The 19,199-nt window shown below is 40.3% G+C and overlaps 1 protein-coding gene across 2 annotated transcripts in view; it reads right to left on the bottom strand.

Annotated features, from left to right (window-relative positions):
• Nucleotides 1-3,819: 3,819 nt before the first annotated feature.
• LOC138963917 (protein arginine N-methyltransferase 6-like) overlaps nt 3,820-19,199 on the bottom strand; it is a 28,183-nt gene continuing 12,803 nt past the window's right edge. For both annotated transcript variants that reach the window (XM_070335774.1, XM_070335775.1), the window contains exons 2-13: nt 18,371-18,469; nt 17,193-17,258; nt 15,754-15,863; nt 14,010-14,110; nt 13,540-13,587; nt 12,955-13,023; nt 11,909-11,979; nt 10,675-10,757; nt 8,670-8,779; nt 6,696-6,805; nt 6,150-6,260; nt 3,820-5,730 (exon numbers count right to left, since the gene is read on the bottom strand). In XM_070335774.1, the coding sequence (XP_070191875.1) occupies nt 5,586-5,730; nt 6,150-6,260; nt 6,696-6,805; nt 8,670-8,779; nt 10,675-10,757; nt 11,909-11,979; nt 12,955-13,023; nt 13,540-13,587; nt 14,010-14,110; nt 15,754-15,863; nt 17,193-17,258; nt 18,371-18,469 (1,123 nt within the window). In that variant the 3' untranslated portion in view covers nt 3,820-5,585. The remainder of the gene's footprint in view (nt 5,731-6,149; nt 6,261-6,695; nt 6,806-8,669; nt 8,780-10,674; nt 10,758-11,908; nt 11,980-12,954; nt 13,024-13,539; nt 13,588-14,009; nt 14,111-15,753; nt 15,864-17,192; nt 17,259-18,370; nt 18,470-19,199) is intronic.

The following is a 19,199-nucleotide window of genomic DNA, read 5'->3' as shown; positions in this document are numbered from 1 at the left end:
AACTTGAATAATATTGATTTAGTAGGAAAGAGGGAGGGTAACTTTATAAAAACGAACAAAGTAATGAGCTTTTAATCTTGACATGCATGCAAGTGTCATATCTTTCAGAAGCTCCATATTTTTTGGACAGTTTTAATATATTTACAGATGAGAATGTTTTTAGCTTTTTTATTACACAGGGTGTGAATTATTCTGATAAATTCATGGGATCATTGTCTGATTAATAATAAGATCAAAATGCAAGCTTGTTTCAACCTGTGCTTGCCTTTGTGATCGTCAAAAACAAGAAAATGTTATGAACAAGATTTTACATGTACTCTGCTGATTCTTTATTTGGAATCTCTTCCTGTGTTTGTCTTAGAAATATCTTATTTTTTTTAAATGTTATATTTGGGTGTTTTTTTTCTCAAAAGATAAGCATTAGTAGACTTGTCTTGTATCGTTATCATAACAATATTCATCACAGTGCATATTACCACAACTATGAACATTTCCAAAACCATATTCAAAATGGTGAATCTATGGTGTCAAAATACAGTTGAATTTCAAATTGTGATCGGTGAAAACTATATTTATTTTCAGCATCTGCTTAATGTAATGCTTGATTTATTAAATATCTGTGTCTATAAGTTGTCCCCAGTGGTTTGTACAGGTCAACCTTGTAGCATAGCCTAGTATTATAAAAACTAAATTGGAAACGACCAAGCTGACTTTCTGCGTTTGCTTGTTTGGTCTTTTTTTATCCTGCATTTATGTTAAGATGATGGGAGAACTTTGTTTTCCTGTTGCCTTTTGAATTGTGGTTATGAAGATGTCATTTTGTGATGTAAAATTCTGGACCAAACTGTTTAAAGTTTGCAGTTCATTTATGATTTATAAATACAACCTAATAGAAGTATATTGTATGATTGTGTGTGATGAATGTTCTTGGCCAAAATATTATGCACTTTAACACACTCTTCAACTGTTTCATAAAATGTATGTGCTGAGTTTGAAATGGCTTTAGGTCGCAAACAGGCAAAACATTTACGGTAGAAAGAAGTTGCATACGTTTAAAATACATGTAGTAGAACTAGTACTATTCTATTGTCTGAGTATTTTCACCTTTTAGCACAAGTCTCCTTAGAAATAATTTTAAAATTAAAAAAAAAAGAGAAAAGCAAAATGACTATTCATCTCTGAATAGTTCGGGACATACACATTAACATGAACGTTTCAATTTTACCCTTTGTTATTCTTTGGTGCACAAATACATTGCTAAAAAAACAGAAAAGAATAAATTATGGAACGGGAGAGGATAGATTTTACATTATTCTCCTTTAAACTTGTATGTATGCTTGTGTTGATGAAGACCTCAAGTTTGAAACATTCATGTAAGTGTTTATGTCCCAACAAATCTTCAATTCAAAATGAGTCTACTTTCCTTTGTTTCTGCTTTTATACCTTTTTCATCAGCAGTCGTTCATAATTGAAAGTTTCCTTTTCTGTTCTATTAATATGACAGGGTGATGCAAAATTACCAGTAACAGTGTTAACAAGGAACTTAGTCGATAAATATCGACAGGGGGCGGACAAATGGTTTACATGTGAAATGTGTGTATATGGGTGTGGTTCTGAAACAAACAAACCATGTGAACCCCCCCATCCCACCGCTCGCGGGCTGAACGACTGACGTCACATGTCGCTTCGGTCTTTTCCTGAGAAGAACACCGCGTGTACATAATACACAATTCGATCGCGTAGCACTGCCAATGCACATTTTCGCAACGAAAACCGTGCTACTGTTTCTTGTGTGTTAAATCTGAAAGCAATATAAGTGAACGAACAATTGAAAACTGATATCACGTTACTAAACTCCCAAAAGTAATAAATTACTTCTGACTGCGGTACACAATACGGCAGTCACCTCTGCGAATGCTGTCGAAGAATCTAACCGAAAGTAAACATTCTGGGAATCTACGCGCATCGGCCTTGACGCAAGTTCAATACTGAACCAATGAGCGCGCCGCGGCGAAGTTGGCCGCTGTAAGTCTCGCAGCGCTGGCTGGCTGAGCGAGTTGCGTGTCCATCCTTTTTTGGTCCAAGCCGCACCGTAGACCAGATTAGTAGGTGCTTGATTTTGGTATTTTGATTTTACATAACATTAAACCTTTCTTGGGGTTCATGGTCATGGCAACAGCCATAATAATATTATATCATGTATAATATTACATTTCAGCATATTTGAATTACATGTCATCATACCAAACTGTCATACATTTTTATTCCTACATCATTCTGATTGATCACAACCAAACCTACTATCAGTGGACACATCCAAATGTAAGCGCCTGTTCTTGACAACTTTTAATCGATCTAAAAATAGCAACTTGCTGGGCCCTCTGCCGCCAACAGACACTGTTTGGCCTGTAGGTAAAATGTACAATGTATTTTCTGATTTGTGCACAAAAGCTTTATTTCTTTTTTCTTTTTTTTAACATAACAATGTTTAATGTCACTGTATGTTTAAAAGACCATGGTCATATTTGTAAAAAAAATGTTAAATTAGAAAATAAATAACATTTTGGTTCATGATTTTTCCTACACCTGTGCTAAAAATAAGAAATAAAAATGTCGGGTATATAAGTCTCTCAAATACAGCTAGGTATGAATGGCTCGGTTTGAGTTTGTTGCAGTTGACCCTGCACAATGCGACATATCATGTTTTTGTTGAACAATTTTGACGTCACCCCTCCCATAGGGTGACGTATTTCACAACTTCCTGTGTTACACAAACTCTGTGATGACCAATTTTGACGTCACCCCTCCCATAGGGTGACGGATTTCACAACTTTCTACAGATGAACAATGTTGCCTTCACCCCTCCCATAGGGTGACGGATGTCACAACTTCCTGTGTACACAAACTGATGACGTATTTCACAACAAAATGGCGCTGCCCATGGTCAACCTCTAAACTATCCGTATAGAATGGGGGCGTCCTCGCCCCCATAACAAGTTCATTTCAAAACCAATACGTACATGACACCACCCCCCGCGGGTTACGGGGAAGAATTTACCCGATGCTCCCCAGCATGTCGAGGCGACTAACGGATTCTGATTCTCCTTTTACCCTTGTTAAGTGTTTCTTGTATAGAATATAGTCAATGTTTGTAAAAAAATTTAGTCAAGCAGTATGTAAGAAATGTTAAGTCCTTTGTACTGAAAACTTGCGTTCTCCCAGTAAGGTCATATATTGTACTACATTGCAAGCCCCTGGAGCAATTTTTTGATAAGTGCTTTTGTGAACAAGAAACAATTAACAAGTGGCTCTATCCTATCTCCCCCCCTTTCCCCGTCGCGATATAACCTTCGTGGTTGAAAACGACGTTAAACACCAAATAAAGAAAGAAAGAAAGTACATGACACCTGTTTGCATTTTTATCTGAGGTAGTTGCACTGCGGACATTATTTCATTGTTCATACTTTTATTAGTTGTGTTTTTGTGGTATTAACATTATTATGGTTCACACTGTTTGCCTGCGGGATACATGTGTCATTGTATGATTAATGAGGTTTGTTACTTAAATAAAGAGGTTGAGAAATGATTGTGTGATCTCTGGAGTCTCTTTATTCTCTCTGTTGCACACACACGCACGCACGCACGCACACACACACACACACACACACACCACACACACACACACACACACACACACTCACTCACACACACACACACACACTCACACACACACACACACACACACACACACCACACACACACACACACACACCTGATTCATATTCACAGTTGTTAAGAAAAATACACACAGTAACACAGTTCTCAAGCTTTCTAAGGAGATTTATTTTAAAATGGTAAATTGATCCTTCCTATTTTGGAAAACAGCTGCCGGGCTGGCATTTATTCGTTATTTTTCTCAATGACATATTTCTCGTGGAACAAATCTTGATGGACTGATTGAATGATTTACTAGCCTAATTATTTATTTTTTTCTAAGACTTTTCGTGAAAACTGAAACTTGTCAATGATTGTTTGGTTGATAAAATTGTTCAACTTAATTTATGTCTTTATATATATTTTTTCGTTTGTTTACTTATTTGTTTGTTTACTTATGTGTTTGTTTATTAATTGTGGACTGGGTGGCCGAGTGGTAACGCACTTGCGAGAGGTTGCGAGTTCGACCCATGGGTCAGGGCGTTAGCAATTTTCTCCCCCCTTTCCTAACCTAGGTGGTGGGTTCAAGTGCTAGTCTTTCGGATGAGACGAAAAACCGAGGTCCCTTCGTGTACACTACATTGGGGTGTGCACGTTAAAGATCCCACGATTGACAAAAGGGTCTTTCCTGGCAAAATTGTATAGGCATAGATAAAATGTCCACCAAAATACCCGTGTGACTTGGAATAATAGGCCGTGAAAAGTAGGATATGCGCCGAAATGGCTGCGATCTGCTAGTCGATGTGAATGCATGATGTATTGTGTAAAAAACATTCCATCTCACACGGCATAAATAGATCCCTGCGCCTTGAGTCCGAGTCTGGAGATACGCACGCGATATAAGACTTCATATATCATTATATATTATTAATTTTGTATTCCTTTACACTAGGAGAATTTCTTGACACAGCTTTTTCACAGCATTCATAAGAATTCTCTCTATTACAGTATTAGTTTTTTTATGAAAGTTGTTTTGAAGCGCTGTCAGTTTAGTTTTTAGGTTCACTGACTGAACAAGCAAAATTTGTCTTGCCATTTGGTTTTCCTTGCTGCATGTTTGTTATCAACTTGGTAAGATCTATAACAAGAAAGAAATATGCACATGTCACAACAGTGAGTTTCAGAAAATAGAAACCGTCTGTATGATAAACTGAAAGTAAAAGAAACAACATAGTAGTAACAACAACAACAACAAATACCCACGGATTGCCTGCTTAAGACAGGCAAAAGATTAGCTAGACATATGAACTGTAGCAGAATGTGTCTTCTGCCAACTAAATACATGTGAATTAGAGCAATATGAGCAAAAAATAATGTTTAATCTTACAACTGTCTTGCCTACATTTACTGACATCCATACAACACACGCAGGTAAGCTCGCACATACACACACACACTGTCCTAAATTTAGTCCCAGGTGAGAAAACCCAGTAATGAGAGACATAAGTCAAAAGTTAACCAAAACACCAGGCATTTCTGCACATGGGACACCTTTTAAAACCCTGCACTAGATTATCAAAAGTATTGCTGATAAACAGAGCACTGCATGCACGAAGCGCATGTTGCCTTCCATAGTCTCTGCTTCACTCTGCGTTTAAGTAATACATGTACTTATTAACAATTAATTAGTTACTATGCAACCTTTGACAAATCATCCTTCATCCAATGGTACATAAAACTTTAACAAAATATTCTTATGACCAGATGGCACCCAATATCTCCTACCTGAAAAATAAGAGGGTCCCTATAACCATTCAAGTTTAAATTTAATTAAGATATTAAAGTCCTCGGGGGAAAAATTGTCTTTAAACAGAGGTTAACAAAAACAACAGATTATGTACAGTACAGATATACTTTTCGTGTCCAAGGCACTAAGACTGCATGGGGGATCCAGGGGAGGGAATAAGGGAACATTCCTCCTGTAGTTGTCTCCCTGGACAGGTGTTGTGCAGACTGAAACACTGCTCGTGCTTCTCTTTGTCGTCCACAATGAACTCCAGATCTATCTCCATGCACCTGTTTGCAGAAAATTGAAATGACAACAAACACACTCAGGCATGCATGCATATCAATATGAATAACAAATGCAGGAAACAGAGAAAAACATGATCAAGCAAATATGAACTTTGTAGCTTTTTCTGGAACACACACACACACACACACACACACAACACACACACACATGCAGGAACAGGTTTATAATACAGGCCCAAATACTATTTTTTCTCACCTATGACAAACTCATGTGCATCCTGTTAAAATCAACCACAATTACGTTTAAAAGTTTCAATTTGGCACAGCATAAAAATTAAACAAACATATCATTCAATATTATAATACTTAAACGGACTATGCTTCACAGCAATTAACTGTGCACAAGGAAAAGACTGGTAAAGCTAGTTTCAATTTCCTGCATGCACAACCTGTGTTGTTACCTGTGATTCAGAGGATGGGGGTGCATTTCGAAGACTCCTTTGATCTCCGTGTCTTGTTCCACACGGAACGAACGGCGTAAATGAAACGTTGTCTGAGCCCAGTGGGTCTCACTGCACAATTCGGAAGAAACCAATAACAATTTGAGAATGCCTTTTCTTTCTTCTGACATAGGGGCACTGAATTAAAGAGAAAGGTCTGTAATACCGCAAGAATGAGAATACATGTATTACTTACTATTAGCCAAGGGGAACAACTCTTTGTACCTACTGGAACAAATACCCCATCAAAAAGCAGTACATGTATCAAGTCTGTTGATTTTAATTCTTTTGAAGTAAACGCTAAAGATACATTTTGCTCTTCAGGCCTGCAGTCCCCCCCCCCCCCCCCCCCCCCTCCTCGCCTATCCATGCCCGGCCTCCTTAATTTCCCCCTTCTCAACTTTTTAGTAACACTCAACTTTCAGAAGCAATAGTATGAACAGAGGTAACTAAAAAATATATATATAATTCAACACAATACCAAACAAATTAATCTGAAAAACTAACGGCTGGTATGGAGATGTGCTGAGTGTGCTGCCCCCTGGGAACTCCACGGTGAACCAGGTGACGAAACCAGTTATTGTTGTACGCCCAAAACACTTGAAGCAGAAGTTGCTCTGTTGAGAAGAAAAACATCATTGGCCTAATACTGCAAGCCAATTACTTACTCAGGCCTTTCATTGCCCCGAGCGGAGCATAGGCCATTGACAACGTTTCTCCATCGCACTCTAATATTGTAAGCTGTTCATCAGCAATTTGTTCACAGGTTATTCAGGCTTTTCCACAGGATAAAACTACGTCCTTATTTAATTTTGACACACACCAAAATGATACAACCTGCAGGGGCATTCATTTCTTGTGAAAAAGCATTGACAGACGTGTACATTTTGGTGTGCATAATTGTTTACATAGAAAAGTATCGTTCATTGTAGAGTGAAAAGTGCCCCCCCCCCCTTCCTCCCCCCCCTCCCCCCCCCCCCCTCCTTTTTTTAAGACCACCCCAAAAGACGAATTCTGAAAATATGGGTTGTGAAAGAGTGAATATACCCTTGCTTTTTCTCGAACAAACATTGGAGGGACGAATCACAGAAAGGGGTGTGTCGGAAACATGTGGACAAGAGCACATGTGAATTTATTTGTCAGACAAAAAGAGCATTCACTTTTTCACAACCCATATAAACCCGACAATGTTATTTCAGAACATCGTCTATTAAAGACTCGACCCCCCCCCCCCCCCCCCCACCCCCTTTTGAGACTGTGCTTTCTTAGATTTCTTGTTATAACTGCAGTAAATTTTAAAGGCACAGTGCAGCTCACAGCCTTCGTTTTGCGTTTTTGTTGCAGCTGAGTGCATTTACAGTTCAAAAATCCTCCTATGGTAGTAAAACAGACCCAACACTACCCAACGACGACATCTGTGAAGCTCGACAGTTTCTTGTTCACGCGAGTGCATAAATTAACCTAGTTATTACGTGGTGTTTGGTCGGAGTTCGATTCAACTGAGTGATTCCGGCCTCCATTTTGGTTTACACAAACTCATGATGATGTCTGACATAGTTTGCTAGTGAGTGTCTTTTTGTGCATGATGTGGTGATCTACCTGATCTAATTTTAGATCCAAAAATAGGTCAAGACCAGCCGGGTCCGAGTACGGAATTAATTCGTAAAAAAATCGCAGTTCTTGACTCTTTGGGTGCAAGTCAATGAAACTTGGTAGTTCTTCTACCTAGCTGCCTGAGGTATGACTAAAAGCCCCAGGGGCTCCGTGCACCTGGATTTGACAAGTTCAGTACCTTTAAGACTCATTTTATTTTAAGATCGGATCTTCTCATTTTCTTCTCCAGTCTTAATAGGGGGGGGGAGGGGGGGGGGGATGTACCACGGTAATGCATCCCCTCTGAGGAGGGACTTGACATGACAGGACATTACTCTGTGAAGTTACCTCAATATTATTCTTATTCTTTTCCCTCACCATTTGTTACATACATACCAATTTGAGCCCCCCCCCCCCCCTCTTCTCCCACCCCCCTTGGCTTGTAAATGGGTACAAACAGATACATATAGCCTTTGCACAATGAACCATACAGTGTTCAGTGTACCTCCTGGGCGGGAATGTAGCTCAGTCGGTAGCGCGCTGGATTTGTATCCAGTTGGCCGCTGTCAGCGTGAGTTCGTCCCCACGTTCGGCGAGAGATTTATTTCTCAGAGTCAACTTTGTGTGCAGACTCTCCTCAGTGTTTGAACACCCCCGTGCGTACACGCAAGCACAAGACCAAGTGCGCACGAAAAAGATCCTGTAATCCATGTCAGAGTTCGGTGGGTTATAGAAACACGAAAATACCCAGCATGCTTCCTCCGAAAACAGCGTATGGCTGCCTAAATGGCGGGGTAAAAAATGGTCATACACGTAAAATTCCACTCGTGCAAAAAACACGAGTGTACAAGGGAGTTTCAGCCCACGAACGCAGAAGAAGAAGTGTACCTCCACATCCTCCACATCATTGGGCGATGCGGTCATCAGGTCGAGAGAGCACACCTCCACGGCATGCGCCTGTACCGCTTCCGGCGGGACGATCCTTATGTCAGCGTCAGCTGCAAGAAATGGGACAAGTAACGGAGCATTAATGGCTTGGTCGCATTTTTATTGTGTGTGTAAAATTTTGAAATAAGGAATAACAAGCAGATTATTTGTCCACTTGTTATCTGATTAAATCGCACGCACGCACACACACACAGAGGAAGGAGGAGCAAGGAGATGAAGTACATGTAGTGACAAGAGGGACTGGGTGGCCGAGTGGTAACGCACTTGCGCTCGGAAGCGAGAGGTTGCGTGTTCAGGCCTGGGTCAGGCCGCAATTTTCTCCCCCCTTTCCTAACCTAGGTGGTGGGTTTAAGTGCTAGTCTTTCGGATGAGATGAAAAACCGAGGTCCCTTCGTGTACACTACATTGGGGTGTGCACGTTAAAGATCCCAGGATTGACAAAAGGGTCTTTCCTGGAAAAATTGTATAGGCATAGATAAAAATGTCCATCAAATACCCGTGTGACTTGGAATAAAGTGTAAAAAAAATTCCATCTCACACGGCATTAAGTCTCAGGGCTTGGAAACATGAATACACGCATGCAGGGAAAAAAAAATGGGTAGCGCCGTATACTGTATGGCAGCTCGCTTTCCCCAGGGAGAAAGCAGCCCGAATTTCTGTGAGGTTACCCTCATGGACTATATAAAATCTTATCCTCCTTATCCTTATCCTTATAAGAGTAGGACAAAAACAAGGAAAACAGATAGAAACATCACCAATGAAAAAACACTGCAGGTTGCACAAACAACAACATGACAACACTATTATGGAAATATGAGCTGAAAACTATGAATTGTTCCACTTTCATAGCACACGAACTGTTCTCCTGTCAGTACAGGGCCTCCACACTGGGGGCGGATTGGATCATAATATATTCAATGCTAGGATGGTGTGCATGAGAAATTCAAAACAGGGCGGGACCCTAGCTCTGATTCGGGTTGGTTAAAAATGCAAACAAATCTCGATTTCAACCAATCTGACCCAGCGGTTGGTTTCCACCCAGTTGGGCATTATTTCATGTACACCATAACTGGGGTCAAAGAAGACGATGACGAGAAACAACTCTGTCGGGTTTGAATTGGTTGTGAAAGAGTGAATGTACACCGGTGTGACGTTTTCATCTTTCGCCGTGTTGATATTTCGATTCTCGGCCTCGTTGATCTAGTATAAACTCTACACTGAACAAAAAAACACCCTTCGATAGTGCTGATAAGCGACCTTGTGTACCTTACATTCATGGGGCCAAATTTGTCCAACCAATTTTTTTTTTTATTTAACTTGAAATTTGATTCATCCTCAAATGTTTCCCTTCTTACTCAAGGGACGTAACCACTCGGTACACGTTTTCGAAAAAATCGATTTTGGGGGTGAAATCTATTAAATTTCACCACCAATTTTCTTCACATGCAAGAAACTGACATGCTTTTCGTCCATAAATAATTTCACTTCTTAATTTTACCAGGAAACAACATTTCAGTCTTGAGTATATATCGAGGGGGAAATATGTACACAGGCGAAAGATGAAATCGTGACACCGGCCCTTCCTTTTGGTCAGACAAAGAATCCACACGTGCTCCTTTTCCACGCGTTTCTGACACACCCCTCGCTAGTGATTGGCCCGTGGATTGTTCGTTTCACTAAAAGCAAGGGTATTCACTCTCCCACAACCCATACAAACCCGACTGAGTTATCTTAGGAAATCGTCTTTTTCTTCTTCTTCATTCGTTGGCTGAAACTCCCACGTTCACTCATGCTTTTGCACAAGAGTTTTTTTTACGTGTGTGACCGTTTTTACCCCACCATTCAGGCAGACATACGCTGCTTTCGGGGGTGGAATTCGTTTATTCAGACTAAACACACTCAGATCAGGTGTGATAAATTCAAGCTACGTCCTTGGCAAACACACCTGAGAGACAGGCATGAGCAGCAGGCATCATGGAGTCCATGTTCACCTTGTACGTTTCCTTCATATCTTTCCAAAACTCTAACCTGTGGTGAAAGTACATAACATTTTTTACTGTTACACACACACACACAAAGTCAATATTCCTTTATGGAGTAATTTAAAACTTCAAATAAATAATCTTTACAAATTTGCATTTTGTTGGCATCAAAGTGAATATGGAGCTCTGATCTGTATGTTTTCAAATAATTTAAAGCATAAGAAAAAATAGTATTAAAGGCACAGTGCAGCTCACAGCCTTCGTTTTGCGTTTTTGTTGCAGCTGAGTGCATTTACAGTTCAAAAATCCTCCTATGGTAGTAAAACAAACCCAAAACTACCCAACGACGACATCTGTGAAGCTCGACCGTTTCTTGTTCACGCGAGTGCATAAATTAACCTAGTTATTACGTGGTGTTTGGTCGGAGTTCGATTCAACTGAGTGGTTTCGGCCTCCATTTTGTTTTACACAAACTCATGATGACGTCTGACATAGTTTGCTAGTGACGTGTCTTTTTGTGCATGGCAGCATGATGTGGTGATCTACCTGATCTAAATTTAGATCCAAAAATAGGTCAAGACCAGCCGGGTCCAAGTACGAAATTAATTCGTAAACAAATCGCAGTTCTTGACTGTTTGGGTGCAAGTCAATGAAACTTGGTAGTTCTTCTAACGGATAGCTGCCTGAGGTATGACTAAAAGCCCCAGGGGCTCCGTGCACCTGGATTTGACAAGTTCAGTACCTTTAAGCAGACAGTGCAATAACTGCCCTTTAAAGGGGAGTTCAAATGTACCAATATAGAAATACGTGGCATGGAAGACACAAAATGTTCTTTCACCAGAGTTCATCTCCAAGTCATTCACCTCAAGCAAATTTCAGCTAGTGCACTAACCTGCTAATGTACTCCTCATCATACATGGGAGCCAACAAGAGGGTTGTTTCAGTGCTCTTACCTGCCAATGTACTCCCCATTATACATGGGAACCAAGTAGAGAGTGGGTTCGGTACACTTACCTGTTAATGTACTCCCCATCATACATGGGAGCCAACAAGAGGGTTGTTTCAGTGCTCTTACCTGCTAATGTACTCCCCATCATACATGGGAGCCAAGTAGAGGGTTGTTTCAGTGCTCTTACCTGCTAATGTACTCCCCATCATACATGGAAGCCAAGTAGAGGGTTGTTTCAGTGCTCTTACCTGCTAATGTACTCCCCATCATACATGGGAGCCAAGTAGAGGGTGGCTTTGCATGGAAACATCAGACCACCCTAGCAGAAAGTATGAGAGGAAAAAAATCTTTTCAGGAGAAGGCTTTGGATGAGAAAGAAAACCCAGCCTAATATATCAATTTTTAAAAACAAACAAATGAAAAAAAGAATAGACCAGTTAAAAATCAAGCGTACGTCTCATTGTTGCATATCATTTGAGACATTAAAGAAATACGTGGCTACGCACTTGCGTTCGGAAGCGAGAGGTTGCAAGTTCGACCCTGGGTCAGGGCGTTAGCAATTTTCTTCCCCCTTTCCTAACCTAGGTGGTGGGTTCAAGTGCTAGTCTTTCGGATGAAACGAAAAACCGAGGTCCCTTCGTGTACACTACATTGGGGTGTGCACGTTAAAGATCCCACGATTGACAAAAGGGTCTTTCCTGGCAAAATTGTATAGGCATAGATAAAAATGTCCACCAAAATACCCGTGTGACTTGGAATAATTAGGCCGCGAAAAGTAGGATATGCGCCGAAATAGCTGCGATCTGCTGGCCGATGTGAATGCGTGATGTATTGTGTAAAAAAATTCCATCTCACACGGCATAAATAAATCCCTGCGCCTTGAATATGTGCGCAATATAAATTGCATAAAATTTTTAAAAATTTAAAAAATAAATCCCTGCGCTTAGAACTGTACCCATGGAATACGCGCGATATAAGCCTCATATTGATTGATTGATTGATTAAAGAATAAAACAAGCAAAAACCGAAAAACAAGGAAACAAAAAATAAAACAAGAAAAGCACAAACTGACGCCTCAGAAAAAAAGATAAAAATTCAGCCTATCTGGAAATCAGAAAAAACAAGTATATTTTCTTCCGAAATCCTAAAATGTCTCAAAACACCAACAATTAAAGTTTCAAAGAGTTCATTATAAGTCACATACATTGTATTTCCAAAAACAAACATCTTTTTTTTATCTATCACTAATTTCTAATGCTGGAGTCAATTTAATTACATCAAAAAATTCACTTACAGGACGCAGGAACTTGTCTCGAGCTCTCAAAACTGATGGCAGCATTGATTCATACAGCAAACAGTAACCCTGGAAACAAAAGAGGAATGAACATTGTTATACAAATTACACTGTACAATGCTAAAGTGTAAGAGGGCATTCAGTTTTGAAAAGGGATGAACGCTTTGCATTGCGCTTCAACACATCAGACACACTGGACAGCATATTTGTGCCAGCTTTGAATGATTATTATTTTCTTACAGCTTGATCTCATATTTTGTTTTAAATTCCATAACTTAATTAATCTATCCGTTTCCTTTTCTTCTTCTATTATTTTGTGCATTCCTTATTCTGGACGGTTGTCAGTTTCTCTGTAAAAAAACAACAGGAATATTTTTTTTTTCAAAGCCAAAAATAGCATTAAAAGTCACCCTCAGGCATCATTTGCAAAACCAAAATAAAATAACAAATCATCTTAGATTTACCATGGGAAGTAGTTCTGTTGACCAGTGCTCCGGGCATATGAGCAAGCAGTTCACATATCAAAAACCTCCATACAATTTTGTATGCAAACAAAAAAAATTTTAAATTAAAATAAAAACTTACCATCCACTCGCTGATCAGAGCATCCACCTTTTGTGGTAGAACCACTTCCTAGAGGAGATTGAAACATACAGCATGAGTCACCATCAAACGATTAAGATGAAAGATTCATTTAACACAATGAATTATTGCCATATCAAATACAAATTATTGTACTGTCAACAAAACTCACGTAAGATAAACCTCTTCAATATTAAAATCTGCTTGAGATGAATTCATCCGAGTTGGAACAGGAGACGTACATTGAAACAAAAAGTAATAAAACATACAGCATGAGTCACCATCAAATGCTAAAGATGAAATATTCATATTAACACAATGAATTATCCATATAAGACATTGAGATGGTGGTACTGTCAACAAAACTCACTTAAGATGAACAAATTCAATATCAAAATCTACTTGAGAGGAATTAACTTAATTAAAACAATGACTATGTGAACCGTCAATTTTCCCCAGAAAAGAGTTCATACCTCAGCCAGTTTCTGAATTACATGAATTCTGTCGGACATGTCGTTTTCTTTCACCACTTGTTTGGCCTGCTCCGCCATTTCACAGGCTTCTATAGCATACACTGCAAACAGAAGCACACCAAAGAATGTATAAATATTGTAAGGCCACAAAAAAAATAGGTCTGTTTACGGTAACATAGGCCAAAAAAATAGGGTCGGTAGGTCGGGATTTTTTGGTTTTTTTTTCTTCTCCAAAAAAACATATTTTTACGTTATTTTGCAAAAAAAACAAGATTTTTTTTTTTTTTTTCCCCAAATGCCAAAAAAAAGTCTAGGGTCGCGCGAAAAAAATAGGGTCGGTCGGGTTACCGTAAACAGACCTTTTTTTTTTTGGCCTAATGAACATTGCCATTCACAGTATGATTATCATAAGTAGGCCCCTACGGTAACGTAGACTGTGAATTCTGCATGACATCAAGATAATCATTAAACCTGCGATGTGAGACCCCTTTGAATAAAGGACACCTTCTGGAGTCCCTTTGTCTATGATTTTCACCAAAATCTATCTGCTTTGTAGGGATACTTTTGGTTGGTCTCAATACACTGCTTATCTTCTTCTTCTTCTGCGTTCGTGGGCTGAAACTCCCACGTACACTCGTGTTTTTGCACGAGTGGAATTTTACGTGTACGACCGTTCTTACCCCGCCATTAAGGCAGCCATACGCCGCTTTCGGAGGAAGCATGCTGGGTATTTTCGTGTTTCTATAACCCACCGAACTCTGACATGGATTACAGTACAGGATCTTTTCCGTGCGCACTTGGTCTTGTGCTTGCGTGTACACACGAAGGGTGATAAGCCACTAGCAGGTCTGCACATAAGTTGACCTGGGAGATCGGAAAAATCTCCACTCTTAACCCACCAGGCGGCCGCGGCGGGGATTCGAACCCTCGACCTTCGTACACTGCTTATAGGAGGACACCTTTTAACACAGGTACCACTGCACTTTACACACACAAAACCCTGTATCGTGTTATGACATATCACTACAAGAAAATACAATTATGGGCTTGATTGATATGACATACAGAGTAGTGACATTCGTGATGCATACTCGAGGTAAACAAAAAACTACAAACTAAAACTATGAGTGTCTTACGGAACTTCGCTTTATCAAAAATAAACAACAGAGCGTCACAAAATTTCACATGGATGATGGTGACAGTTCAGAATGTGACCAAACGTTCAAAGACCTGAGGCAATTAACTATTTTCAATCACTTTTTTCTTTATTAAAATGTACCACTCTAAATTTACGTCGTCCTTTCTTCTTCTTCTTCTTCTTCTTCTTCGTTCATGGGCTTAGACTCCCACGTTCACTCATGTTTTTAGCACGAGTGAATTTTTACGTGTATGACCGTTTTTACCCCGCCATTCAGGCAGCATACGCCGATTTCGGGGGAGGCATGCTGGTTATTTTTGTGTTTCTATAACTCACCGAACTCTGACATGGATAACAGGATCTTTTCTGTGCGCACTTGGTCTTGTGCTTGCGTGTACACACGAAGGGGGTTAAGTCACTAGCAGGTCTGCACATAAGTTGACCTGGGAGATCGGAAAAATCTCCACTCTTAACCCACCAGGTGGCAGCGGCCGGGATTCGAACTCACGACCTCCCAATTAGGAGGCTGACGTCTTAACCACCATGCCACTGCGCCCGTCATCCAATATGCATCACTTATGGCACCACCCTGTATCTGCACCTTACCCTTTTTGGCCCCTGCCTGGACAGCAAAAACACTGAGTATTCCTGTCCCTGCCCCCACATCCATCACCGTTTTCTTGTGCAGGTCAGGGTAGTTCTTCAGCAGTGCGTATCTGTAATGTATAATAAATAGTTGAAATAAAATTGTAGTTGAAATCAATATCTTACTGCTCCTACACAAGCACTGACAGATAGATGGACGAACGAAGGCACCAACGGACATATAACAAATCGCGTAAGGCGAAAATACAACATTTAGTCAAGCTCAGTCGAACTCGCAGAATGAAACTGAACGCATTGCATTTTTTCCGCAAGACCGTACACTCGTAGCATCGTCTGTCCACCGCTCGTGGCAAAGGCAGTGAAATCAACAATCCAGAAAAGTGCGGTAGCGGTTGCGCTGAGGAGGATAGCACGCTTTTCTATATCTCTATTCTTTTTAACTCTCTGAACGTGTTTTTAATCCAAACATATCATATCTATATGTTTTTGGGATCAGGAACGGACAAGGAATAAGATGAAATTGTTTTTAAATCGATTTCGGAAATTTAATTTTAATCATAATTTTTATATTTTTAATTTTCAGAGCTTGTTTTTAATCCAAATATAATATATTTATATGTTTTTGGAATTAGAAAATGATGAAGAATACGATAAACGTAATTTTGGATCGTTTAAAAAAAACAAACTTTTAATTACAATTTTCAGATTTTTTATTTATTTTTTAGTCATTAATTAATTTTTAAGCCTCCAAGCTGAAATGCAATACCAAAGTCCGGCCTTCGTCGAAGATTGCTTGGCCAAAATTTCAATCAATTTGATTACAAAATGAGGGTGTGACAGTGCCGCCTCAACTTTTACAAAATGCCGGATGTGACGTCATCAAAGACATTTATCGAAAAAATGAAAAAAACGTCTGGGGATATCATACCCAGGAACTCTCATGAAAAATTTCATAAAGATCGGTCCAGTAGTTTATTCTGAATCGCTCTACACACACACACACACACACACACACACACACACACACACACACACACATACACCACGACCCTCGTCTGGATTCCCCCCTCTATGTTAAAACATTTTAATTTAGTCAAAACTTGACTAAATGTAAAAACACATCCTAAGGCTCCTAAACAAATATGCAGACAGAAGGACATATAGACAAACAGACAGACAGACAGACAGACACACACACACACACACAGACACACACACACACACACACACACACACACACACACACACACACACACACTCACATAAATGCATATCATCTTCCTACCTTTACACACTGACGCATAAACACACACGAACAAATACATGCACACACAAACGCATGTGCGTCTGCAAACACACACACACACACACACACACACACACACACACACACACACACACACACACACACACACACACACACACACACACACACTTACTTGTAAGCATTAGTTCTGATCATGTCCCCAAGCATTTCCTCGTGGACATGGATTGTACTGTAGCCTCTGAAAAAGACGTAAGCATACAAAGTCAATCAATCTCTTTTGTAGTTCATAACTATAGCAATGTGAAAATCGTACGAAACTTTAAGATTATGCTACTATCTTGGCTTTGTATGTGGAAATATAACTTCAATCTCAAACATTTGTACGGCCCCCAGAAACGAAGTATGGCTCAGCCTGAATGGTGGGCGGGGATGGAGGGGTGAGGGCCCATACACATGAAACACAACTCGTGCAAGAGATCGAGCCATACAGAATATCTGTTTTGGATCGATAATAGGGGCCCAAGGACTGTTATGCCGGGGTGGAAGTAGAGATAAGCGCCTACTTCCCAAGAAATGCTCCATATGGCTTCGTGTCTCCAAACACCTCTGACAGTCAAATCCAGCTCCTGGCCTTCACGTGGCGGGCCCTGTCTTCGACTAACAGGAGAAGGGATGCAGGCGGGTCACTGGCGCCTTAAAACCAGCTGCTTCGGGCAGATGGGGCTCGTTAACCTTGGATGGTCGCTCATCTAGGAGAAGGACAACTCCGATTTCAAAACCCGCACTGCCTTGTGTGCGCCTTGGGAAAGGCAAAGGCTACGAGAAGGAAAACTTCGACGTCAAACCCGGGTAGAGTGGACTCGACAGCCCAGCAAGGCAGCTACTCTTGGGGAGGAGGCAACCCTGAGTAAGAACCTCAACCACCGAAGACGGAAGACAGCAGCCAACTTGGCGTGGGGAGAAAATCGGCTGTCTACGCTTCCACGATAAAGTGGCCGTGCAATTATCCCTTCACATCGAACGCAGAAGAAGAAGAAGAAGGATCGATAATTGAAAAGAATTTGTTCCTGAATGCAAAAGTTGATAATTTCTCACTTTTTGTTTTGTTTTGTTATTTGAACGGGAACCTTGTTTTTCTTGTAGTTTCGATTACGGAAGGTGGTACCCTCATTTGAGCAGATGTCAAGTAACCCCTAAAAATAAATCGTCAATCCCTGAACTGTTTCAGATAGCCAAGAAAAAATTCCCAGTCAGGGCATAGAAAGTTTGAACAAAATAACACAGATATGTCATTGTTTTTTCCTAAAGAGACCAACAAGAAAATATTATTAAAACAAAAGCAGGACAAACCTAAAGTAGTCAAGGTCGACATTGTTGGTGAGGACAGGGACTCCTGTAGGGACGCTGTCCCGTCGCTGGTGAAGACTGTTGCGTCTCTCCATCTTACACCTGGGGGAATAAACAAACATAAATGTCACAGAGATTTCGTGTGGCTGATCGCAACCCCACAACAAACCAAACTCCACGGACACCGACAGGACCTGGAAAGGACAGCCTTGTTATTGTCTGGCGGTGTGACAGGTACCAATGCCAAGAAGAAGCAGCTAAGAAGAGGATGAAGACACAGGATGAAGACACAGGATGAAGACACGGAAAGAGAGACCGATAAAGACAGAGACATGTAGACGGAGACAGAAAGAGACAAAAACAAGAGAGAGAGAGAGAGAGAGAGAGAGAGAGAGAGAGAGAGAGAGAGGCAGAGAGAAAGGCACAGAGAGAGCAAGAGAGAGAGAGAGAGAGAGAGAGAGAGAGAGAGAGAGAGAGAGAGAGAGAGAGAGAGAGAGAAAACCCACCACCCACAGAAACAGAGAGACACGGAACTGTAATGTGCATGCGCTATGCATGGTCAATCTGGATCAGTCTGCGAGACATTTTTGTCACAACAAACAAACTAACAAAACGACCAAACAAACAAAAAAGCAGGAACTCCATTTTATTTTTCATCTATCCACGTAACATTTAAAAAATGATCAGCAACATGGACGGAAGTTCTGTGCCGCAATAATACTTCGTAAAGTATTAAAAATGTGCACTGTAAAATTCTGTCAGATTTCTGTCTTTATTCAACTTATCGTTTTTAACAGACATGCACAACGTTTATGAAGGCTTAAAAATACAC

Source organism: Littorina saxatilis, linkage group LG4, assembly GCF_037325665.1.
Source record: "Littorina saxatilis isolate snail1 linkage group LG4, US_GU_Lsax_2.0, whole genome shotgun sequence".
Taxonomy (NCBI): Eukaryota; Metazoa; Mollusca; class Gastropoda; order Littorinimorpha; family Littorinidae; genus Littorina; species Littorina saxatilis.
Note: the sequence above shows the minus strand (reverse complement) of the source record. Positions and strands in the feature narration are given on the sequence as shown.